This window comes from Labeo rohita, chromosome 25 (genome assembly GCF_022985175.1).
Source record: "Labeo rohita strain BAU-BD-2019 chromosome 25, IGBB_LRoh.1.0, whole genome shotgun sequence".
Classification (NCBI taxonomy): Eukaryota; Metazoa; Chordata; class Actinopteri; order Cypriniformes; family Cyprinidae; genus Labeo; species Labeo rohita.
The window spans coordinates 28,645,364-28,668,002 of record NC_066893.1 but is presented as its reverse complement, the minus strand read 5'-3'; the positions used below and the strand labels follow the sequence as shown (position 1 = coordinate 28,668,002).

Here is a 22,639-nt window from a genome sequence, read left to right as displayed (position 1 = left end):
AAAAATTTATTTTCTTTGCAATAACATGCACTGATGAATCATTATAAAGAAATAAGAAATAAGTTTAAAAAATAAACTGAATTTTAAATTAATTATTTATTATTTTTAAATATGTGTGTGTTTTGTTTTACTGCACTGGCAATTTTTATTTATTTATTTATTTATTTATTTATTTATAATATATTTTTAAATATGAGTGTGTTTTGTTTTACTGCACTGGCAGTTTTTATTTATTTATTTATTTATATATTTTTAAATATGAGTGTGTTTTGTTTTACTGCACTGGCAATTTTTTTTTTATTATTTGAATATTTAATATTCATTTTAATAATTAAGTTGATTTAATTTACAAGATATAACTGTGACTGTAGTCAAAAATTAATTTTCTTTGCAATCACATGCACTGATGAATCATTATAAAGAAATAAGAAATAAGTTTAAAAAATAAACTGAATTTTAAATTAATTATTTATTATTTTTAAATATGTGTGTGTTTTGTTTTACTGCACTGGCAATTTTTATTTATTTATTTATTTATTTATTTATAATATATTTTTAAATATGAGTGTGTTTTGTTTTACTGCACTGGCAGTTTTTATTTATTTATTTATTTATATATTTTTAAATATGAGTGTGTTTTGTTTTACTGCACTGGCAATTTTTTTTTTATTATTTGAATATTTAATATTCATTTTAATAATTAAGTTGATTTAATTTACAAGATATAACTGTGACTGTAGTCAAAAATTAATTTTCTTTGCAATCACATGCACTGATGAATCATTATGAAGAAATAAGAAATAAGTAATATTATAAAAGAAAGTTTAAAAAAATAAACTGAATTTTAATTTATTTATTTATTTATTTATTTTTAATATATTCTTAAATATGTGTGTGTTTTGTTGTACTGCACTGACATTTTTTTTTAATTATTTATTTATTTTAAAAATATTTTTGAATATGTTTTGTTTTACTGCACTGGCACATTTTTATTTAAATATTTGAATATTTAATATTCATTTTAATAATTAATTTGATTTAATTTACAAGATATAATTTTAACTAATCAAAAAAAATTTCTTTGCAATAACATGCACTGATGAATCATTATGAACAAATAAGTAACATTATTAAAGAAAGTTTAAAAAATAAAGTGAATTTTAAATTATTTATTTATTTATTTATTTATTTTTAATATATTTTTAAATATGTGTGTGTTTTGTTTTACTGCACTGGCACAGTTTTTCATTATTTATTTATTTATTTATTTTTAATATATTTTAAATATGAGTGTGTTTTGTTTTACTGCACTGGCAAATTTTTATATAAATATTTGAATATTTAATATGCATTTTGTATGGCAGATTTTGAAGTATAAACTAATTAAAAACATGGAAAAATGCGACAGTTCAGTAAGGCAAAAAACACTAATTAAAAACTCATTAAATGTCATTTTTGCTGCAGCAGAACGTTTTTCCTTACCTGGTGACTTTCTGAAGTGATGTGCTGCTTTGAAAGCAGCAGATGGACGTCACATCCAGATGTTTCTCCAGTGTTTATCGTTGCAGTTTTAAGACTTCACGTCGAGAGAGTCTAAAAAACGCACCTGAAGGCCTTTGAGAACAAAAGCACTGACTCAGGATCAGCTGTGGCCCTTCAGTGTGTGATGAATGAGCTCACAGTGACATGAAGAGCTGATCCGGTGTCTGTATTATTCAGTGGATCCATCAGAAGCGCATTACGCGACATGTTTCATACGCGCTCGTCCTTTATTAATGGAGTCTCTGCGAGCGGCTCCATCCATTAGTAAACGGCAGACATCATTTCACAGCAGAGATCGTACGCCGCTTATTACGGCTGATGAACGACAGAAGCGCCGCAGCTTCATCTTCACACGACGACACACAAGCGTCTGACGCGCTACCCGCTAAAAGTCCGGAATAATTACCACTGTTAATGATGTAGAAAGAAGTCATTTATTTGATCAAAAATACAGTAAAAAAACTGTAAAATTGTGAAATATTATTGCATTTAAAATAACAGTTTTCTATGTAAATATATTTTAAAATTTGATTTATTCCTGTGATGCAAAGACCAGTATTTGTTTGATTATGTGTCTATGTATGTTTTAAAATTATTTTTTATTTCTTCATTTCTTTAATTAATTAATTTATTTTTTATTATTATTTTGTTTTAACGTAAATGTATTTTATACATTTTTTTTTTTTTACCAGAGGTGTTGACTCTTGTTGATTTCTTTCTTTTTTTCTTTCTTTCTTAATTTATTTTCACATTTACATTAAATTTCACCTTTACAAACATTAAATTTCATAGTATTTTTTTTATCAAAAGTTTTTATAAATTTTTTTTTTTTTTTTTAATTAATTTGTTAGATTTTTCTAGTATTTTAGTCAATTTTTTAAATTACTTGTCATTTATTTTAATTACTTTTATTTTCTTTCTGGAGGTGGTGACCTTGCCTTTTTATTTTTATTTTATTTTATTTTATTTTATTTTATTTTATTTTATTTTATTTTATTTTATTTTATTTTATTTTATTTTATTTTTCAGTTGTTCCATCTCAAATAAATGTTTTTTTGTTGTTGTTTTTTCTTTCTTTCTGAAGGTGGTGACCTTGTCTTTTCCAAAACTATTTTATTTGATTTCTTGTTCTTTCTTTCTTTCTTTCTTTCTTTCTTAATTTATTTTCACATTTACATTAAATTTCATCTTTACCAACATTACATTTCATAGTATTTTTTTTTATTTTTGTTAAAAGTTTTTATTTTTTATTTTATTTTTTCATTTTAATTAATTTGTTACATTTTTCTAGTATTTTAGTCGATTTGTATTTATTTTAAGTACTTTCATTTTCAACTGTCACATTTAAAATTTGAATATTTTGTTATTTTAAATTGTTTAATTAATGCATTTTCTACTGTATTTTATTATTATTATTATTATTATTATTATTAATTTTAAGCTCTTTTATCTCGCATTGATTTATTGATTATTTTTAATTTGTGCATTTTTCTATTGTGTTTTTATTTTTTATTTTATTTTATTTTATTTTATTTTATTTTATTTTATTTTATTTTATTTTCAGTTGTCCCATCTCACATCAATGTATTTATTTCTTTGTTTTAATTTTTAAAAATGTTTTTTCTTTCTTTCTAGAGGTGGTGACCTTGCTTTTCCAAGCCTATTCTATTTTGTTTCGTTTTGTTTTGTTTTTGTTTTGTTTTTGTTTTCAGTTGTCCCATCGTGGATCAATGTTTTTTTTTTTTTTTTTTTTTTTTTTAATTTTTAAAAGTTTTTTTTTTTTTTTTACTTTCTTTCTAGAGGTGGTGACCTTGCTTTTTCCAAGACTGTTTTATTTTATTTTATTTTTTATTTTGTGTTATTTTATTTATTTATTTATTTTTTTTTTTTCAGTTGTCCCATCTCACCATTTTTGAAGGATCATGTGCCACTGAAGACTGGAGTAATGATGCTGAAAATTCAGCTTTGATCACAGAAATAAATTACATCTTAAAATATATTCACATAGAAAACGGCTATTTTGAATTGTAATAATATTGCACATTTTTTAATGTATTAGTTGTCAAATAAATGCAGCCCTGGTGAGCAGAAGAGGCTTGATATCAGACTCGCTGTGAGCTGGTAGTAACTGCTGCTGTTGGTGTTTGTCAGGGCGGTGTTGATCTCTCTGACGTCTGTGGTGGTTCTGGTCATCAGTACGGACTGGATCAGGTGGGATAACCTGAACCGTGGCTTCCTGCCGAGCGACGAGGTCTCCAGAGCTTTCCTGGCCTCCTTCATCCTGGTCTTTGACCTCCTCATCGTCATGCAGGTACAAACACGAGCTCGTCTGTCGCTCCTTCATTGACTCTGTGTGTGTGTGTGTGTGTGTGTGTGTGTCCGCTCTTGAGTGATTCTTGTTTAATGTCCTCCACATCGCCGCAGGCAGCAAATCACAATGGAGTGTGTCACTGTCTCATGAATATGCTAATACGAGCTCAACAGCTCCTCTCACTGCTCGTCCTGTAATAACCTCACACACACACACACACACACACACACACAATCGCAGGTTCATCTGATTTCTGGAGATTCTGGCCAGAGCTTCTTAAAGTGGGTCGTTCATGTCTGAACCTGTCTTCATTTCCCTTTCAATCCAATTTTAATGCATTTAGGAGATAAAAAGTAAAGGTTATTGTTTTCACTTTAAAATGTTCACATTTTGTTCCCTTCAGATGGTTGTTTCCATGGTGTTTCACTTTTACTTTTTCAGCCGTCATTTCTCAAGTCACATTTGTTTATTTCAGTTTTTGTTTATTTATTTTTTTATTGACTCTCTCACATTTTATATTGTGTCATTAGTTTGTTTTAACTTGAGGTCTTGACTGTTTTTTATCTTGAATTTTTCAAAAGCTAATTTTTGTAACATTTTTTTTTTTTAACCAGTGCATCTTATTGTTTAATTATTTGTTTAGTTTGCATTTTATTTTTTTACTTGACTTTTCAAATGTTACTTCTGATACTGATTATATATATATATATATATATATGTGTATATATATATATATATATGTATATCTTTTTGTTTTAAATTATTTTTAATGCATTCTTTTATTTTACTTTGTTATTTTTATTTTACTTTCAGCTGTAACATCTTACATTCTTTTTTTTTTTTATTGTATTGTATTTTTTATTCCGTTTAACTTTATTTAATTTTCATCTGTCCCATTTCACATCAAATTATTTATTTGTTTTAGCTTTTTTGAATGCATGTTTTTCCAGGTGTTGACCTTGCCTTTTTCAAGGCTATTTTATTTTATTTTATTTTATTTTATTTTATTTTATTTTATTTTATTTTATTTTATTTTATTTTATTTTATTTTATTTTATTTTTTTGTTTTTTGTTTTTTGTTTTATTTTGTTTTGTTTTTTGTTTTATTTTAGCTTTTTTGAATGCATTTTTTCCAGGTGTCGACCTTGCCTTTTTTAAGGCTATTTTATTTTATTTTCTTATTTTATTTTATTTTATTTACTTTTACTGCAAATATTGATTATATATTTTTTATTATTATTGTTTTTAGTTAATGCATTCTTCTATTGTTTTTATTTTATTTTATTTACTTGACTTTTCAACTGTTACTTCTAATATATATATATATATATATATATATATATATATATATATTTTTTTTTTTTTTTTTTTTTTTTTTTTTTTTAAATTTTATTTAATTTTATTATTTTCACCTGCCTCATCTCACATTCTTTATTCGTTGTTTTAATTTTTTCAACAAACGGATTTTATTTAATTATTTTATTATTTTATTTCATTTTATTTTAATTTTAATTATTTTATTTTATTTTATTAACAATCATATGCCATATTCCTTTTTTTATTTTAAATTCTTTCAAATTAATCCCTTTTCTTTTGTATTGTTTTTATTTCATTTTCATCTGTCCCATCTCATATCAACTTATTTATTCGCTTTAACTTTTTAAAATGCATTTATTTTAATTTATTTTCACCTACATCATCTCACATTCTTTGTTGTTTTAATTTTTTCAACTAATGGATTTTTCTGTTATATTTTTAATTTAATTCAATTTATTTATTTATTTATTTTTTACTTTTCAGCTGTCATGTCACATTCTTTATTTTTTGTTTTTAATTATTTTTAATTACATATATTTAATTAATACTTTTTTTGTATTGTATTTTTATTCTTATTTAATTTTCATCTGTCCCATCTCACATCAATATATTAATTTGCTTTAGCCATTTTAAATGTAGTTTTTTCCTTAGAGGTGTTGAACTTGCCTTTTTCAAGTCTTTGTATTTTATTTTATTTTATTTTATCGACTTGTCAAACATCATATGCCACATTCCTTATTTTTTGTTTTAAATTATTTTTAATTAATGCCTTTTATTTTGTATTGCATTTTTATTCCATTTTACTTTATTTAATTTTCATCTGTCCCATCTCACATCACGTTTTATTTGTCTGAGCTTTTTTAAACACATTTTTTCCCCAAAGGTGTTGACCTTGCCTTTTTCAAGCCTTTGTATTTTTTATTTACTTGACTTTTCAAATGCCATGTCTCGCATTTGTTATTTTTGTGTTCAATTATTTTTATATATATTTTTTTCTGTTACATTGATCTACTTTTGAGGAATCCCACCTCACATCATTATATTCATCAGCTTATTTGAACTTTTTAAGAAGTATTTTATTTTTAATATTTTTTTCAGAGGTGTTGACCTTGCCTTGATCATCAGTCCCGTCAGTCATTGTTTTATTTTTCCTTCGGCTTCACTCGACCAATCAGAAGCGTTGCTGAAATCACAGTCTGTCTGCGTCTGATTACAGCGTCTCAATCACTTACCTGTGTTTGCTCAAATATGTTGACATTCACCATCTGATTGTAATTATTCCCTCTGTCTCAGTCCGTTGTGGTTACGTGTCGGTATCGGCGCCTCCATCCGCGCCGCTCATCTCCTCATCTCCTCATCTCCACGCGCTAGATATTTCACCTCACTTTTGTCCGCGTTCGCTCCATGTGACGGTTAATCTCTGTGACGTGCCTGATATTTTATTCAGTGCCTAATTAACTCAGAGACCCAGAACGGCCGCGAGCCGTCGGGATTTACAAGCTCTTTCATTTCAGCCTCTTCCATTGGTTTCACGCCACGTAATTTAAGCTTCATTTCGGGTAACAGAGTTATCATGGACGTCAATGAGGCGAAACGATGAGCTGCACTGTAATTACGCGGCTCCTTGTTAACTCTTCGCCAAGTCACAGAGAAATCAAAGACTCTCAGTTTTGTAAACACGGTGCTTAATTGCCAAGAAACGACATTTTTCTGCATTTCTGCCGCTTAATTTGGTTTGCGTTTGTCCTGGAGCCGCGGGCCGCGGCGTCTCAGATCCTCTTATATGTTATCAAAGTTTTATTGATTTTCCTTTGACTGTTGTCGAGAGGGAAACGGCCGGATCAGATGTTCGGTGACGCTGGGGTCTCAGTGCAAACTTTCGACGCCGCACAACTCACTTCTGATCCCTTAGAAATGTCAGACAGAAAACAACAACAGAAACCGTCAGAAATGAGCCGGACTTTTGAACACACACACACAAACACACACACAAATACACACATGGGCATGCACGGGCGGCCACACACACACTCAAAAATGCACAAACACATGCACAAAAATACACGCACACGCAAACACATACATACACAAACACTCATGCACAGGTGGCGCCACACACTCAAAAATGCACAAACACATGCAAAAAATACACAAACACACACACATAAATACATGCACAAACAGACACGCAAACACTCAAAAATGCACAAACACGCACAAACACATGCACAAACACACACACACACAAACACAAACATAGGCACACACAGGCGGCCACACACACACTCAAAAACGCACAAGCACACACAAACACACACACACAGGCATGCACACACTGTAAACCCGGATAAGTTCTACTAACTCAAAAAAATTGAGGCAACTGATTGCCGCTATTTTTTTAAGTTTGCAAACTTAAATATCACCAGTAAGCATATAGCTACTTACTTTGAGTACCTGTAAATTATAAATAAACATTAATTTAAATCAAAATATATATTTAGTGTTTTGTTCATCTTTACTTTAGTGCAACTCAAAGTTTTGAGTACTGACAACTTTAATTATTCCACTTAATTAAAATATCCCTCAAATATATATATCAAAATTTTTAATTTATCTAAACTTAGTTTAAGGAACTTCAAGTGTTATTAAATTAAATTATATAATTTACGTAACTTAAATTGTAGTAGTAATGTTACTTAAATATTTTGTGGCAACTGATTGCCTTGTTTTTGTTAAGTTTCCTGTACTCAAATATCTACATTTTACAACTTAACAGTACAAATTACAAATCTGAAATCATTAAACAAAGTACAAAAATTTATTATAAAACATGAGACATTAAAACAGTTCTGTGCAATAAAAAAAGCACACCAGGCCAAATAAAATACATTGAAATATTACCTAAACAGCCATTATGCCAACAAGAACTGTGACAACAGTTCTGTGCAACAAAAAGGCACACCTGGTCAAAGATAACAGTATAAAATTACTGTGCGTGAATCAGCAAGTCATTCTTTAGAGCCAGCACCCTTGGCTTAAGTTTGCCATCATCAAGACCCAAAAGAACCTTCTGAATAAATTCAAATGTGTTGGCCATCTCTTTTGGATATGAGAGATCCAATGCATAGATTAAGCCAAACATCAAAAGGAAAGCATCAGAGTCTCTGAAGGTTTGTTATGACAACTTCATTCTCAAGGATGATCGAAATCTTCTCTGGATTGTACTGAACAGCAATGTCTGGGCGTTCTCGGACGATTGTCAAAAGGGCAACTACAGGCAACTTAATGAATCTACATCTGGCTCTTCTGAATCATCTTCAATCTGGATGTAAAAAGTATTGAAACACAATTACCAAATGCTATCTTACCAGTGTAAAAAAAAATTGCTGAAATATAATCCTAAGAAATATGCAGAATAAGTGACTTACCGTGCATGTTTTAAAGAATTTTGAGGTGTCTTCTCTCAGATACACAGGAAGTGCACAGAGCACTGTTGTTCGCCTTGTGTGTACATCATGTTGATCCTTAAAGTTCACATAGAAAACAATGTTAAAAGTGGAACACGCGTTTTAGCCAGCACAAAACCAAACAATGCTAACTTGACACGGAATGAATGCCAAAAAGTTGATTAAGGCATAGATAAAAAAAGTGATCACGGTAAGAGCCCTGACTCTTAAAGGGATGCTTCACCCAAAAATAAAAATTGTGTCATCATTTACTCACCTTTTAGTTGTTCCAAATCTGTATAAATGTCTTTGTTCTGATGAACACAGAGAAAGATATTTAGAAGAATGTTTATAACCAAACAATTATTGGACCCCATTGACTACCAGCATTCTTCCAAATGTCTTCCTCTGTGTTCATCCAAACAAAGTAAGTTATACAGATTTTGAACAACGAGCAAGTAATTCATGACAGAATTTTCATTTTTCGGTGAACTATCCCTTTAAAAGGACACAAAGTTTTTTTTTTTTTTTAATGTATTCTAAATTAACGGTTCTCAAACCTGTCCTGGAGGACCTCCTGCCCTGCAAATTTTGTACGTCTCCCTCATCTACACACGATTCCATTCATCAGCTCGTTGTAGAGACTGCAAGAACTAAATTGGGCGCGTCTGAGTTGGGAGATATACAAAATGTGCAGGGCAGGGGGTCCTCCAGGACAGGTTTGAGAACCACAGTTCTAAATTAAATACAAAAAATTATGAAAAAGGTTTACTCATCACTTAGTACATGATAAATCCAAGTCATCGTTAGACTTATATATTTAGATCAAGTGATAATATTCAGTATATACAGTCAAAACAATGTCTGTTGAAGCATTAAACAACAATAATACCATGATAATACCTTTAAGTCATAACCCCAAAGAAATTCAGCAAGTGCATCAGCAGTTTTTCCAGTCTTCGCTGCTCTCTGTCAATATAAAGTCATCAGGCGAAAACTGTGGCGGTCTAGCTCTGCATAAAATGTGTTTGTGAAATTCTGGTTGGTAATACGCTGAAATTTAGCACATACCTGAAACAGAAGACAAGAAAAGCACGTCACAAACCGACTGTAAATATTAAATAAATTTTTTAAACGCACAATTAGAGTTAATTATACCTGTGATTCCAAACATATAGCTGGTCAGCGTCCAAAGATCTCTTTCACTGGTGATGGACTAACTTTTGAATGATGACTATGCTGCAATCAAATGTGTGTGAGCAAGTGTGTTCTGAATTGAAATGAGGCTGTACACAGCTTACAGTCCCAAGCCATCCCTCTAATTCACCAAACAAAAATCTTAGACAAATTTACCTGGAAGTTGTCCCAATTTTTGTAACTGTAACTTTCAATTTGCTCGGCAGAGATCCTAAAAAAAACAAAAAAAAAATTAAATGAAACCTAAACTTCAGATGCAATAAATAAACGTTTAATTCAATAGCACATTTTTTTTTTTTGTTACAAATTTTTATATTTTGTAATAGAATTATATTTGCAAGAATGTGTGTCTCACCTTAGGAACTGCAATAGGAACAACGTGGACTCAATAGGCCTGTGAAGTTCAAACTACTTTTATGCATCAAAAGGTCGAAGAAGTGATAACACAAAGACAACGAATTTTCATCAAATGATCTGCGGCTGACTCCACCTATACAAAAATACACACATTTTCAGAAAGGCCAAACTGTAAGACTGCATATGCACTGCATCATTTAATATCCTTTTTTGTAACAATCTTTCAAAACAAAAGACAACCTTATTTGGCACTTTTTCAAAAAATGTTGAATTTTAACAGGCAGTGACAATCCTAAAACATATAGGGCTAATTCAAATGAAATCACATTTAACTTCAAATTTACAAAACTTACATCAGTGAGGCAATTTTCATTACCACTTTTTTTAATGTTAGTCTAATAAGATTATATTTACAAGAAGGCTCTTGTCTCACCTTAGGACCTGGATTTGCGGGAACAACGTGGACTCGACAGGCCTATTAGGTTCAGATGAATTTTTGCACCAAATCGTCGAAGAAAAGTACCCCTAACACAAAGAAAACAGATTGAACACGTATTTTCATTAAATAACCTGCAGCTTACTTTACGTATAGAAAACTACACGAAAAAAAAAAAACATAAAGGCCTAATATCATTTAATATTCCCAAAAAGTATGCATCCAAACAAAAGACAACCTTATCTAACACTTAAAAAAATGAATTTCAACTGGTAGTGACAATCCTAAAAACATAATGCCAATGAAATAACCTTTAACTTAAGATTTACGTAAACATTTAGCGTCAACGGGGGAATTTTCATTAAACAAAATCTATGTTCGTGTAAGGATTATGTTACAAAAATGTTCGTGTCTCACCTTGGGAACTGAAGTTGCGGGAACAGCGTGGACAGATGGACCGGACAGGCCTGTCAAGTTTAGACTACTTTTATGCATCAAAACGTCGAAGAAAACTATCCATAACACAAAGACAAAAGATAGAACACGCACTTTCACCAGAAAACATGCAGATGACTACACGTATAGAAAAAACACACAACTTAATATGATTAAACATGTTCATGTGCGCTGCATCATTTAATATCCTAACGTTAGATAAATTTAGATATGTTTGTACACTTTTAACTGGTAGCTCTATTCTAAATATTCTGAAAAACTGTACACATTAACTGGAAAACCTAACGTGCGTGGATGGTGTGAGTGTAGCCGATACCAACTATAAACAGACGGCAACATTATTTGAAACAGCTGAATACTTGCATATGTTTGTAGCCATCCAAATAGTTCGCCCTGAGAGCGCGAACTTCTGTGCATCTGTTTGAAACACGCCTGAGTGCACGTTCAGCGATGACGTCACTTTTTCGTAAAAAACCGCCACTAGAGGGCGTATGTTTGACATTAAAATATTTGATTATGGTTGAATCTTTTTTTCAAGTTCCCTAAACTCTTAACTTTAGTGTAGTTGTAAAAACTAAAAAAAAAAATTACTGTTAACTTAAATCTATGATAGATGTTCAGTAAACTGAAAAATAATAGTTAGCTAAACTTTTTGGCACATTTTGAGTACCAGGTACTTTCCATTATAAGTTAGTTATACTGTTTGGGTTTACAGTGCAGGTGGCGCCACACACTCAAAAATGCACAAACACATGCAAAAAATACACAAACACACACACATAAATACACACACAAACAGACACACTCAAAAATGCACAAACACATGCAAAAAATACACAAACACACACACATAAATACACACACAAACAGACACACTCAAAAATGCACAAACACATGCACAAACACACACAAATACAAACATACGCACACACAGGCGGCCACACACACACTCAAAAATGCACAAACACACACAAACATGCACAAACAGACACGCAAACACTCAAAAATGCACAAACACACACAAACACAAACATAGGCACACACACACAAACACAAACATATGCACACACAGGCAGCCACACACACACTCAAATATGCACAAACACATGCACAAACACACACACTAATACACACACAAACAGACACACACGTAAACACTCAAAAACGCACAAACACACACACAAATACACACACAAACAGACACACACAAACACTCAAAAGCGCACAAACACACACACATTCAAAAATGCACAAACACACACACACAAATACGCACACAACCAGACACACACGCAAAAACTCCAAAATGCACAAACCCATGCACAAAAATACACGCACACGCAAACACATACATACACAAACACTCAAATACACACAAACACACACACACACACACACACACACACACATAGGTATGCACAGGTGGCGCCACACACTCAAAAATGCACACACGCACAGGCACACACAGGCGGCCACACACACACTCAAAAATGCACAAACATATGCACAAACACACACACACAAACGTGCAAAAACATACACGCAAACAAACACACACAAACATACACAAACACAAAGAAAGGAACACTCACCAACAAGCGCACACATATACACTCAAACAAACACTAACAAACGCACAAACACAGACACAAATGCGCATAAACTCAAATACAAACACATGCACACGAAAACAAACGAACACACACACAAGCGCGCGCGCACACCCACACACACGCTGCCATGCTCTTGCTGTGGTGTTTTGGGTAGTTGTCAGGATGTTGCTATACAGAGTTGCTGAAGTATTTAGATTCAGTTGCTATGCAGTTGCTAGGGTGTTTTGTGTAGATGTCTGGGCCTGGTTATTTCCTAATTATAGTTATTTTTATGTTGCTGTGTAGTGGCTAGGGCGTGGATTCTAGATTTGAAATGCAGTACTAGTAGCACTTGCCTTTGTCCACATAAAAGAGTTTCTGAAATATCTAGTATTTCCTGTACAGTAGTTCATTTTATGCATTCCTCAAATAGGTTTGCCCTTCAGACATTCTTCACTCTCTATCTGAAGTGTGTGCGTACAGTAGCGCTGTCATGTTTGATGTCGTACTGTAACACCTGAAGGCTTTATTCATTCCAGATCCTTGTGTTAGAGGCGCCTCTTCAGTTACACATGTTTGTTGGCTCTTCCTCTTCCAGGACTGGGAGTTTCCTCACTTCATGGGCGACCTGGACATGAACCTCCCGGGCCTCTCCACCACACAGCTGAAGATCAGACTGCCCGTGTGCAAGCGCATTTTTAAAGACGAGTACCACATTCACATCACCGGTAAATCCACACACTCGTGCCTTAAGTGGGGCACGACAGCAAATACACCGTGAGCACAATTATGCCAATGAATCAAGTGGTAGTGCTCTAAACTGTCGTTTGGGACGGGACGGATGAATTAATTCCTTTCCCAAAGGGATGCGCTGTCAGAATATTAGCTCGTTAGATACATCTCTTTATAATGATGTGTTTGAAGGCAGCGTCGGTAATGCATACTAATTAGTATTTGCTCATCTGTAAACTTGCGTTTATATAATGGAGTCAGTAAATCTGACGGACCGCTGCTGAAGTGTGCGAGCGAAGCGCTTCGGTTTCTCTTTTTCCGTCTCGCTGTGTTTCGCTCACTGTAGCGAGGGTCCTGATGGCCATCTTGGGAATAGATGATCGCTCCCTCGAGCCTCGGGAAATGGCCTTCCTGCTCAACCGTTCATAAAAGTCTTTAACCTTATTGTTTGGCGCGGTGATTTAGCGTTTGAGAGTAACACCGCATGAGTGCGTTAACAACGAAAGCCATTAGAAAGTGACTCCCAACTCAATTATTTCACTTTCTCAAGCAGCCGTCTGACTCGCAGACACACTGGGATGAATTCACAACACACTGATCTTCAAGCTTCCTCTGCTTTTACATCAGGGAAATGGTTTAATGGTTTTGGGGTGTTGGGGTAGTTGCCAGGGTGTTGCAATGCAGTTGCTGGGGTGTGTTCGGTAGTTGCCAGGGTGTTGCAATGCAGTTGCTGGGTGCAGCAATGCAGTTGCCAGGGTGTTGCAATGCAGTTGCTGTGGTGTGTTCGGTAGTTGCCAGGGTGTTGCAATGCAGTTGCTGGGGTGTGTTCGGTAGTTGCCAGGGTGTTGCAATGCAGTTGCTGGGTGCAGCAATGCAGTTGCCAGGATGTTGCAATGCAGTTGCTGTGGTGTGTTCGGTAGTTGCCAGGGTGTTGCAATGCAGTTGCTGGGGTGTGTTCGGTAGTTGCCAGGGTGTTGCAATGCAGTTGCTGGGGTGTGTTCGGTAGTTGCCAGGGTGTTGCAATGCAGTTGCTGTGGTGTGTTGGGTAGTTGCCAGGGTGTTGCAATGCAGTTGCTGGGGTGTGTTCGGTAGTTGCCAGGGTGTTGCAATGCAGTTGCTGGGGTGTGTTCGGTAGTTGCCAGGGTGTTGCAATGCAGTTGCTGGGGTGTGTTCGGTAGTTGCCAGGGTGTTGCAATGCAGTTGCTGTGGTGTGTTCGGTAGTTGCCAGGGTGTTGCAATGCAGTTGCTGTGGTGTGTTGGGTAGTTGCCAGGGTGTTGCAATGCAGTTGCTGTGGTGTGTTCGGTAGTTGCCAGGGTGTTGCAATGCAGTTGCTGTGGTGTGTTGGGTAGTTGCCAGGGTGTTGCAATGCAGTTGCTGTGGTGTGTTGGGTAGTTGCCAGGGTGTTGCAATGCAGTTGCTGTGGTGTGTTCGGTAGTTGCCAGGGTGTTGCAATGCAGTTGCTGTGGTGTGTTCGGTAGTTGCCAGGGTGTTGCAATGCAGTTGCTGTGGTGTGTTCGGTAGTTGCCAGGGTGTTGCAATGCAGTTGCTGTGGTGTGTTCGGTAGTTGCCAGGGTGTTGCAATGCAGTTGCTGGGGTGTGTTCGGTAGTTGCCAGGGTGTTGCAATGCAGTTGCTGGGGTGTGTTCGGTAGTTGCCAGGGTGTTGCAATGCAGTTGCTGTGGTGTGTTCAGTAGTTGCCAGGGTGTTGCAATGCAGTTGCTGGGGTGTGTTCGGTAGTTGCCAGGGTGTTGCAATGCAGTTGCTGTGGTGTGTTCGGTAGTTGCCAGGGTGTTGCAATGCAGTTGCTGTGGTGTGTTCGGTAGTTGCCAGGGTGTTGCCATGCAGTTGCTGTGGTGTGTTGGGTAGTGGCCAGGGTGTTGCAATGCAGTTGCTGTGGTGTGTTCGGTAGTTGCCAGGGTGTTGCAATGCAGTTGCTGGGGTGTGTTCGGTAGTTGCCAGGATGTTGCTATGCAGTTGCTATAATGTTTTGGGTAGTTGCCAAGGTGTTGCCATGCAGTTGCTGTGGTGTGTTGGGTAGTTGCCAGGGTGTTGCTATGCAGTTGCTGTGGTGTGTTCGGTAGTTGCCAGGGTGTTGCTATGCAGTTGCTGTGGTGTGTTCGGTAGTTGCCAGGGTGTTGCCATGCAGTTGCTGTGGTGTGTTGGGTAGTTGCCAGGGTGTTGCTATGCAGTTGCTGTGGTGTGTTGGGTAGTTGCCAGGGTGTTGCTATGCAGTTGCTATAATGTATTGGGTAGTTGCCAGGGTGTTGCAATGCAGTTGCTGTGGTGTGTTCGGTAGTTGCCAGGATGTTGCTATGCAGTTGCTATGCAGTTGCTATAATGTTTTGGGTAGTTGCCAAGGTGTTGCCATGCAGTTGTTGTGATGTTTTGGATAGTTTCCAGGATGTTGTCATTTTTTGTGTTTTGTGTAGTTGCCAGAATGTTGCTATGCAGTTGTGGTGTTTTGGGTAGTTGCCAGGGTGTTGTCATTTAAGGTGTTTTGCATAGTTGCTAGGGTGTTGCTATGCAGTTGCTATTATGTTTTGGGTAGTTGCCAGGGTGTTGCTGTGCAGTTACTAGGGTGTTTTGGGTAGTTTCCAGGATGTTGTCATTTAAGGTGTTTTGCGTAGTTGCCAGGATGTTGCTATGCAGTAGCTATAATGTTTTGGGTAGTTGCCAAGGTGTTGCTATGCAGTTGTTGTGGTGTTTTGGGTGGCTATCAGGATGCTGTTATATAGATTTAATAAACTGTTTTGAGTATGTTGTTATGCAGTTGTTAAGGTGTTTAGGTAGATGCCAGGGCATTGCCATGCAGTTACTAGGGTGTTTTGGGTAGTTGCCAGGATGTTGTTATTTAAGATGTTTTTGGTAGTTGCCAAGGTGTTGCTATGCAGTTGCTATGGTGTTTTGGATAGTTGTCAGGGTGTTGCTATGCAGTTGCCAGGGTGTTTTATATACATTTGCCAAAAATGTTATTATAATGCTGCTATAATGTTTTGGTCAGTTGCCAGGGTGTTGCTGTGCAGTTACTAGGGCGTTTTAGGTAGTTGCAAGATGTTGCTATATATAGAGTAGATAAACTGTTTTGAGTATGTTGCTATGCAGTTGTTGTGGTGTTCTGGGTAGTTGCCAGGGCATTGCTATGCAGTTAAAAGGGTTTTTTGAGTAGTTGCCAGGGTATTGCTATGCAGTTGCTCTGGTGTTTTAGGTAGTTGCCAGGTGTTGCTATGTAGTTGCTTTGGTGTTTTGGGTCATTTGCAGGATAGTGTCATTTAAGGTGCTTTGCATAGTTGCCATGGTATTGCTATGCAGTTGCCTGGGTGTTTTGGGTAGTTATCAGGGTATTGCTATGCAATTACTAGGGTGCTTTTGGTAGTTTCCAGGATGTTGTCATTTAAGGTGTTTTGCGTAGTTGCTAGGATGTTTTGGGTCATTGCCAGAGCGTTACTATGCAGTTACTAGGCTGTTATGAGTAGTTTCCAGGATGTTGTCATTTTTGCGTAGTTGCCAGGGTGTTGCTATGCAGTTGCTGTGGTGTTTTAGGTAGTTGCCAGGACGTTACGATGCAGTTGCTATAGTGTTTTCAGTAGTTGCCAGGGTGTTGCTATGCAGTTGCTGTGGTGTTTTTGGTAGTTTCCAGGATGTTGTCATTTAAGGTGTTTTGCGTAGTTGCCAGGATGTTGCTATGCATTTGCTAGGATGTTTTGGGTCATTGCCAGAGCGTTGCTATGCAGTTACTAGGGTGTTTTGAGTAGTTTCCAGGATGTTGTCATTTGCTATGGTGTTTTGTATATAGTTGCCAGAATGTTGCTGTGCAGTTGCTGTGATGTTTTGGGTCTTTGCAGGGTGTTGCTATGCAGTTACTAGGATGTTTTGGGTAGTTGCCAGGATGTTGTTATTTAAGGTGTTTTATGTAGTTGCAAGGATGTTGCTGTATAAAACTGCAGTTTGACTGAAATACATTGGCATAAAGTCCTAACACACTAATATTCCCTTCTTTCTCTCTCAGGGAAATGGTTTAATTACGGAATCATCTTCCTGGTCCTCATCCTGGACCTCAACATGTGGAAGAACCAGATCTTCTACAAGCCCTATGAATACGGTCAATATGTAGGTCCAGGAGAGAAGATCTACACCGTGGAGGATCCGGAGACACTGCGCGACTTCAACCGCAGCACGCTCACCTGGGAGTGGCGCTCCACCAACATCGACCCCCGCACCAACCGCACGTACGTCCAGAGAGACATGTTCCTCCACAGCCGCTACGTGGGCTCCAGTCTAGACGTCAAATGCCTGGCGTTCATCCCAAGTCTGGCAGCCTTCGTGCTCTTCGGGTTCTTCATCTGGCTGTTCGGACGCTTCCAAGACAGCGAGACGTTCCCTGAAAACCAAGACAAGACCTACGAGCGCATCAAGCGCAAGTCACCGTCCGATCTGGGAGTCACGCCGGAGGAAGTGCACATCACCATGAGTGAGGCCTTGAAAAGGAGCGGGACGCCCATGCTGCTTCTAGTGGACACTCATCATTTCGGGTCATCGAACAACTCCATGTCGCCGTGTTCGAACGAGACCCAGGAGACCCAGCCCAGTGTAGCCGTCGACAGCGGAGCCCATGAGGACACAGCTGATGTCAAAAAGCTGACCCCGTGACCGTAGCCAAAGGTCAAATCGACTTTTTTGAGATCTTCAGTGTTGTTTGATGTTGACTGGCGTTTGAAGTCCTCTGAAAGCTATCACAGACTTTGAAATTTCTATTTTTATATCAAGCGATCTTGCACTGCGCACCAACTTTCTGAACTCAAACTTTTCCACGTCCCTCAAGGACTTTGGTCTATGGTGCTGGATGTTTGATTTTTCTATCTGTCTTTTTTTATGTAGATACTCTTGTGCCTACTTGGATGATATACTGTCCTCACAGTGAACGCATGGCATGATGGTCATGATAATACTCGTAAAAATACACCTAAAGCTGTGCCTTCATTAAATAAACCTTGAAGGCAGTGCTGGGTAGATTACTTATTGTAAATTGCAATGATTCCAAATTACATGACAAAAATTGTAGTTAGTAACGTAATCCATTACATGAAACTTTTCGGTAATGTAATCAGATTACTTTTAGATTACTTTTGATCACATTGATTTAAATAGCATAACCTTGTACCATATTGACATAAAAATGCAAATATATTCCATTTGTTGTTATAAACAGCATGAAATGTAACTGCAGGGGGTTTGTGAGTTTCACTGCTATTGTGTGGATATTTAATCATGTAATCATTAAAAACGTAACTGTAGTCTGATTACAAATGTAATACAATCTAATTACAGTAATCCAGATCACATGTAATCAGTTACTACCCAGCACTGATAGCAGGTTACAGAAGATGGTGTCGAATCATTATCCGTTGAGCTATTTATCAGTTATTTAGACACCAAACTGCTGTGCGACCAAATACGTTCACATGCATGTATTGGAAAAATCTGATTTGAGAAGTAGAAGTAGAATATATGCACTTGTTACTTCGTTAGGTTCAGCCGATGCAAAAACCGTTTCCTTTGTCTTTTATACGTGTGTTGCTTTGAAATCTTCACCGCAGTGTTTTGTTTTCCCATCATGCAACCGCGTTGGTCCTGTGTGTTTTTTCTGATGAGCAGGTGAGCCCCTCTTAAAATGTTTGGAGGGTAAATATCAGCTATATTTGCGTCAAACCCTGTTATCAATAAAGACCTTCTTTTGACATGCAGGTACCGTGTTATTTGAGCAGTTGCATGGTATCGGTGGAAATGGTTCCTTTCATATCAAGAGGCTTCCAAAGTGGCGCTAGTCGCCGGTAGTTGTGGTCCAGCTTGACCTTGTTGCCAAGCAACCTCCGAAGGCCACCCTGCATCCAGATGTCGATCCGGTTCTGCAGAAAGTGGCAATCAAACACATTTATAGGAACATTTGGTAAACAGCCATTAGGCACCATTACGGGTCAAAGCACAAGGGTTATAAAAGCATTTTTCACCAAAGGTGATATATTAAAGCTTTCAGAAATCTGCATGCGACATGTTACCGCTTCACATGTGGCCACTTTCTGTGTTTGTTCCTGCGGCGAGAAGTGTAAAAGTTTCTTTAAAGACATTTCAGTTCATAATAGATCCTATTTTATTGCTTCTGAAGTTGGTCGACTGCCTTTCTAAAGCGCTGCGCTTTGACATGATTATTCTCAATCTTTTCCGTGCAATAGGTGTAAACCTGAAATTTCTTGCTGTGTTTGCACGGCTTTCAGTCTCCACACAACGTAATTCATTCGTGAGGGAATCTGGACCGCGCTTGACTGTTGCTGTTGTTGTTGCGGATGTGGCAAAACGTCCGTGTGTCATGCGGCGTTTGATGCTGGTAAATCTGTTCCTCACCCTACGACTGTAAGTTCATCCCTAACTTTCAATATCTGTGATCATGGAGAGAAATTAGCTATTGATTTCCCTGCAGTGCACAGACAGACCTGCAGTGCTGTATTAGCAGAGGAAGGTGAAGGGGAAAATGACACAAAAATTAACCCCTGATAACCTACAGCTGAATACTGTAAGTAACAATCTCTGTCAGGAACAGTTCACACACAGTGTGCAATTATTAAAGCAGTTGTTTCTAATGTATATGTGTGGCAGACAATATTATGTGAATTTGAGGCCTAATTACGTTTATCAACAAAGAGATTAAATCATTATATGTGTGAAATTACAAACAAAGATGGATTTTAATGACCACATTTACATGCACAGAAAGATTCTGATATAATCTATTGATTATTCCAATACATGTAAACATGTTTTCAGAATGAAAGGATAAATAAAAATAACTCTGTTATTTACAAAGATTCAATTCTGGCATGAAAATAAAAAAAAGGTTTATATAAACACACAGGCACACAAAAATCTGTTTATTGCTTATTGTTTTCATGCACATTAAAATAATCAGAACCGTGTATTTGCTCTGTACATCCAACATTACTTTGAAGCAACAAATATATTAATAGAATTATATGTAGTCTTCCTACACACACATGCATTTAGAGTGATTATGTTATTGGTTTGTTTAACATGGTTTGAGGCAGACTTTGTGTCAGGGAAACAATTCAGTGAACAAGAAACAAATATTATTTTATTTAAATTGTTTTGCTAACAAAAACGGTTCCAAGCAAAGCCATGTTGAGCGCCTCTGCAGCAAAACAGCGCTGTTTCCCTACTAAACGAATTTGCCTTTTGAACAAATCGGGTGAGTGAAGTGAGCAAATGAGACTCAATGTTTTGTACTGTTTAAGAAGAAAAGAAGAAATCAAATGATCCGCGATCCGAAGTCCCAATCTGAAATGATTCGCGATATGCGTTCCGCTCCGATCTGAATGATTTACGAACCCGCAGATTCGATCTATATCAAATTATTCGCGATTCGAAGTTCCGATCTGAAATGATTTGCGAACCCGTTTCGAAGATCCGATCTGAATCAAATGATTCGCGATTCTAAGTTTCAATCTGAAATGATTCACAATCCAAAGTCCCGATCTGAAATGATTCACGATACGCATTCATTCTCGATCTGAATGATTTACGAACCCGCGCTGAAGATCCGTTCTAAATCAAATGATTCGCGATCCAAAGTCCCGATCTGAAATGATTCGCAATACGCATTCATTCCCGATCTGAATGATTTACGAACCCGCTCTGAAGATCCGTTCTAAATCAAATGATTCGCGATTCGAAGTCCTGATTTGAAATGATTTGCGAACCCGTTTCGAAGATCCGATCTAATTCAAATGATTCGCGATTCGAAGTTCCGATCTGAAATGATTCGCGATCCAAAGTCCCGATCTGAAATGATTCGCGATAGGCATTCATTCCCGATCTGAATGAATTACGAACCCGCTTTGAAGATCCGATCTAAATAAAATGATTCGAAGTTCATATCTGAAATGATTCGCGATTCACGATCCAAAGTCCCGATCTGATTCGCGATACGCGTTCATTCCCAATTGGAATGATTTCCGAACCCGCTCTGAAGATCCGATCTAAATAAAATGATTCGCGATTTGCGATCCAAAGTCCCGACCTAAAATGATTCGCAATACGTGTTCATTCCCGATGTGAATGATTTATGAACCTGCTTTGAAGATCCGATCTAAATCAAATGATTCGCGATTCGAAGTTCCGATCTGAAATGACTCGCGATTCGCGATCCAAAGTCCCGATCTGATTCGCGATACGCGTTCGTTCCCGATCTGAATGATTTACGAACCCGCTCTGAAGATCCAATCTAAATAAAATGATTCATAGTTCAGAACTGAAATGATTCGCGAGTCGTGATCCAAAGACCCGATCTGATTGATTTACGAACCAGCTCCGATCCTATCTAAATCATATGGTTCGCAACTCGAAGTTCCGATCTGAAATGATTCACGGTAAGCGTTCATTCCCTATCTGAATGATTTACAAACCCGCTCTGAAGATCCGATCTAATAAAATGATTCGAAGTTCAGATCTGAAATGATTCGCGATTCGCGAAAGTCCCGATCTGAAATGATTCGCGATACGTGTTCATTCCCGATCTGAATGATTTACGAAACCGCTCTGAAGATCCGATCTAATAAAATGATTCGAAGTTCAGATCTGAAATGATTCGCGATCCAAACTCCCGATCTGATTCGCGATACGCCTTCGTTCCCGATCTGAATGATTTACGAACCCGCTTTGAAGATCCGATTTAAATAAACTGATTCATAGTTCAGAACTGAAATGATTCGCGATTCGCGATAGAAAGACCCGATCTGATTGATTTATGAACCAGCTCCGATCCGATCTAAATCATATATGGTTCGCGATTCGAAGTTCCGATCTGAAATGATTCGTGATTCGCAATCCAAAGTTCAGATCTGAAATGATTCGCGATTCGCGATCCAAGTCCTGGGGCCAGTTGCATAAAAGGTTAAGACTAGTCTTAAAAGTAAGTCAGCTAATTTTTTCTTTAAAACTGGTCATCATTATTTAAATTCAGTTACATAAAAATGTAGATTAGTCTAAGCTGAATGCAAAAAATAAGACTGATTACCCTTTGGCTAACCGCTAGTTGGTCAAACTAGTTCTTAAGACACTGTCTTAACATAGAGGCTAAGTTTATGCAACTGGCCCCTGATCTGATTCGCGATGCGCGTTCTTTCCCGATCTGAATGATTTACGAACCCGCTCTGAAGATTCGATCTAAATAAAATCATTCGAAGTT

General features: G+C 36.5%; 1 protein-coding gene and 2 long non-coding RNA genes across 4 annotated transcripts in view; 1 reads left to right on the top strand and 2 right to left on the bottom strand.

Annotated features, from left to right (window-relative positions):
- tmem117 (transmembrane protein 117) overlaps positions 1 to 20,141 on the top strand; it is a 106,154-nt gene extending 86,013 nt beyond the window's left edge. For both annotated transcript variants that reach the window (XM_051099459.1, XM_051099460.1), the window contains exons 6-8: positions 3,694 to 3,853; positions 13,253 to 13,382; positions 17,393 to 20,141. In XM_051099459.1, coding sequence (XP_050955416.1) covers positions 3,694 to 3,853; positions 13,253 to 13,382; positions 17,393 to 18,033 — 931 coding nt within the window. In that variant the 3' untranslated portion in view covers positions 18,034 to 20,141. The remainder of the gene's footprint in view (positions 1 to 3,693; positions 3,854 to 13,252; positions 13,383 to 17,392) is intronic.
- LOC127156544 (uncharacterized) lies at positions 7,967 to 8,666 on the bottom strand. The gene is made up of 2 exons (XR_007825761.1): positions 8,599 to 8,666; positions 7,967 to 8,492 (listed from the first exon to the last, which is right to left on the bottom strand). It is a non-coding gene; the product is annotated as an uncharacterized LOC127156544 (long non-coding RNA).
- Positions 9,523 to 10,013, bottom strand: LOC127156543 (uncharacterized). Its single transcript, XR_007825760.1, has 3 exons — positions 9,970 to 10,013; positions 9,775 to 9,855; positions 9,523 to 9,585 (listed from the first exon to the last, which is right to left on the bottom strand). It is a non-coding gene; the product is annotated as an uncharacterized LOC127156543 (long non-coding RNA).
- Positions 20,142 to 22,639: the final 2,498 nt, after the last annotated feature.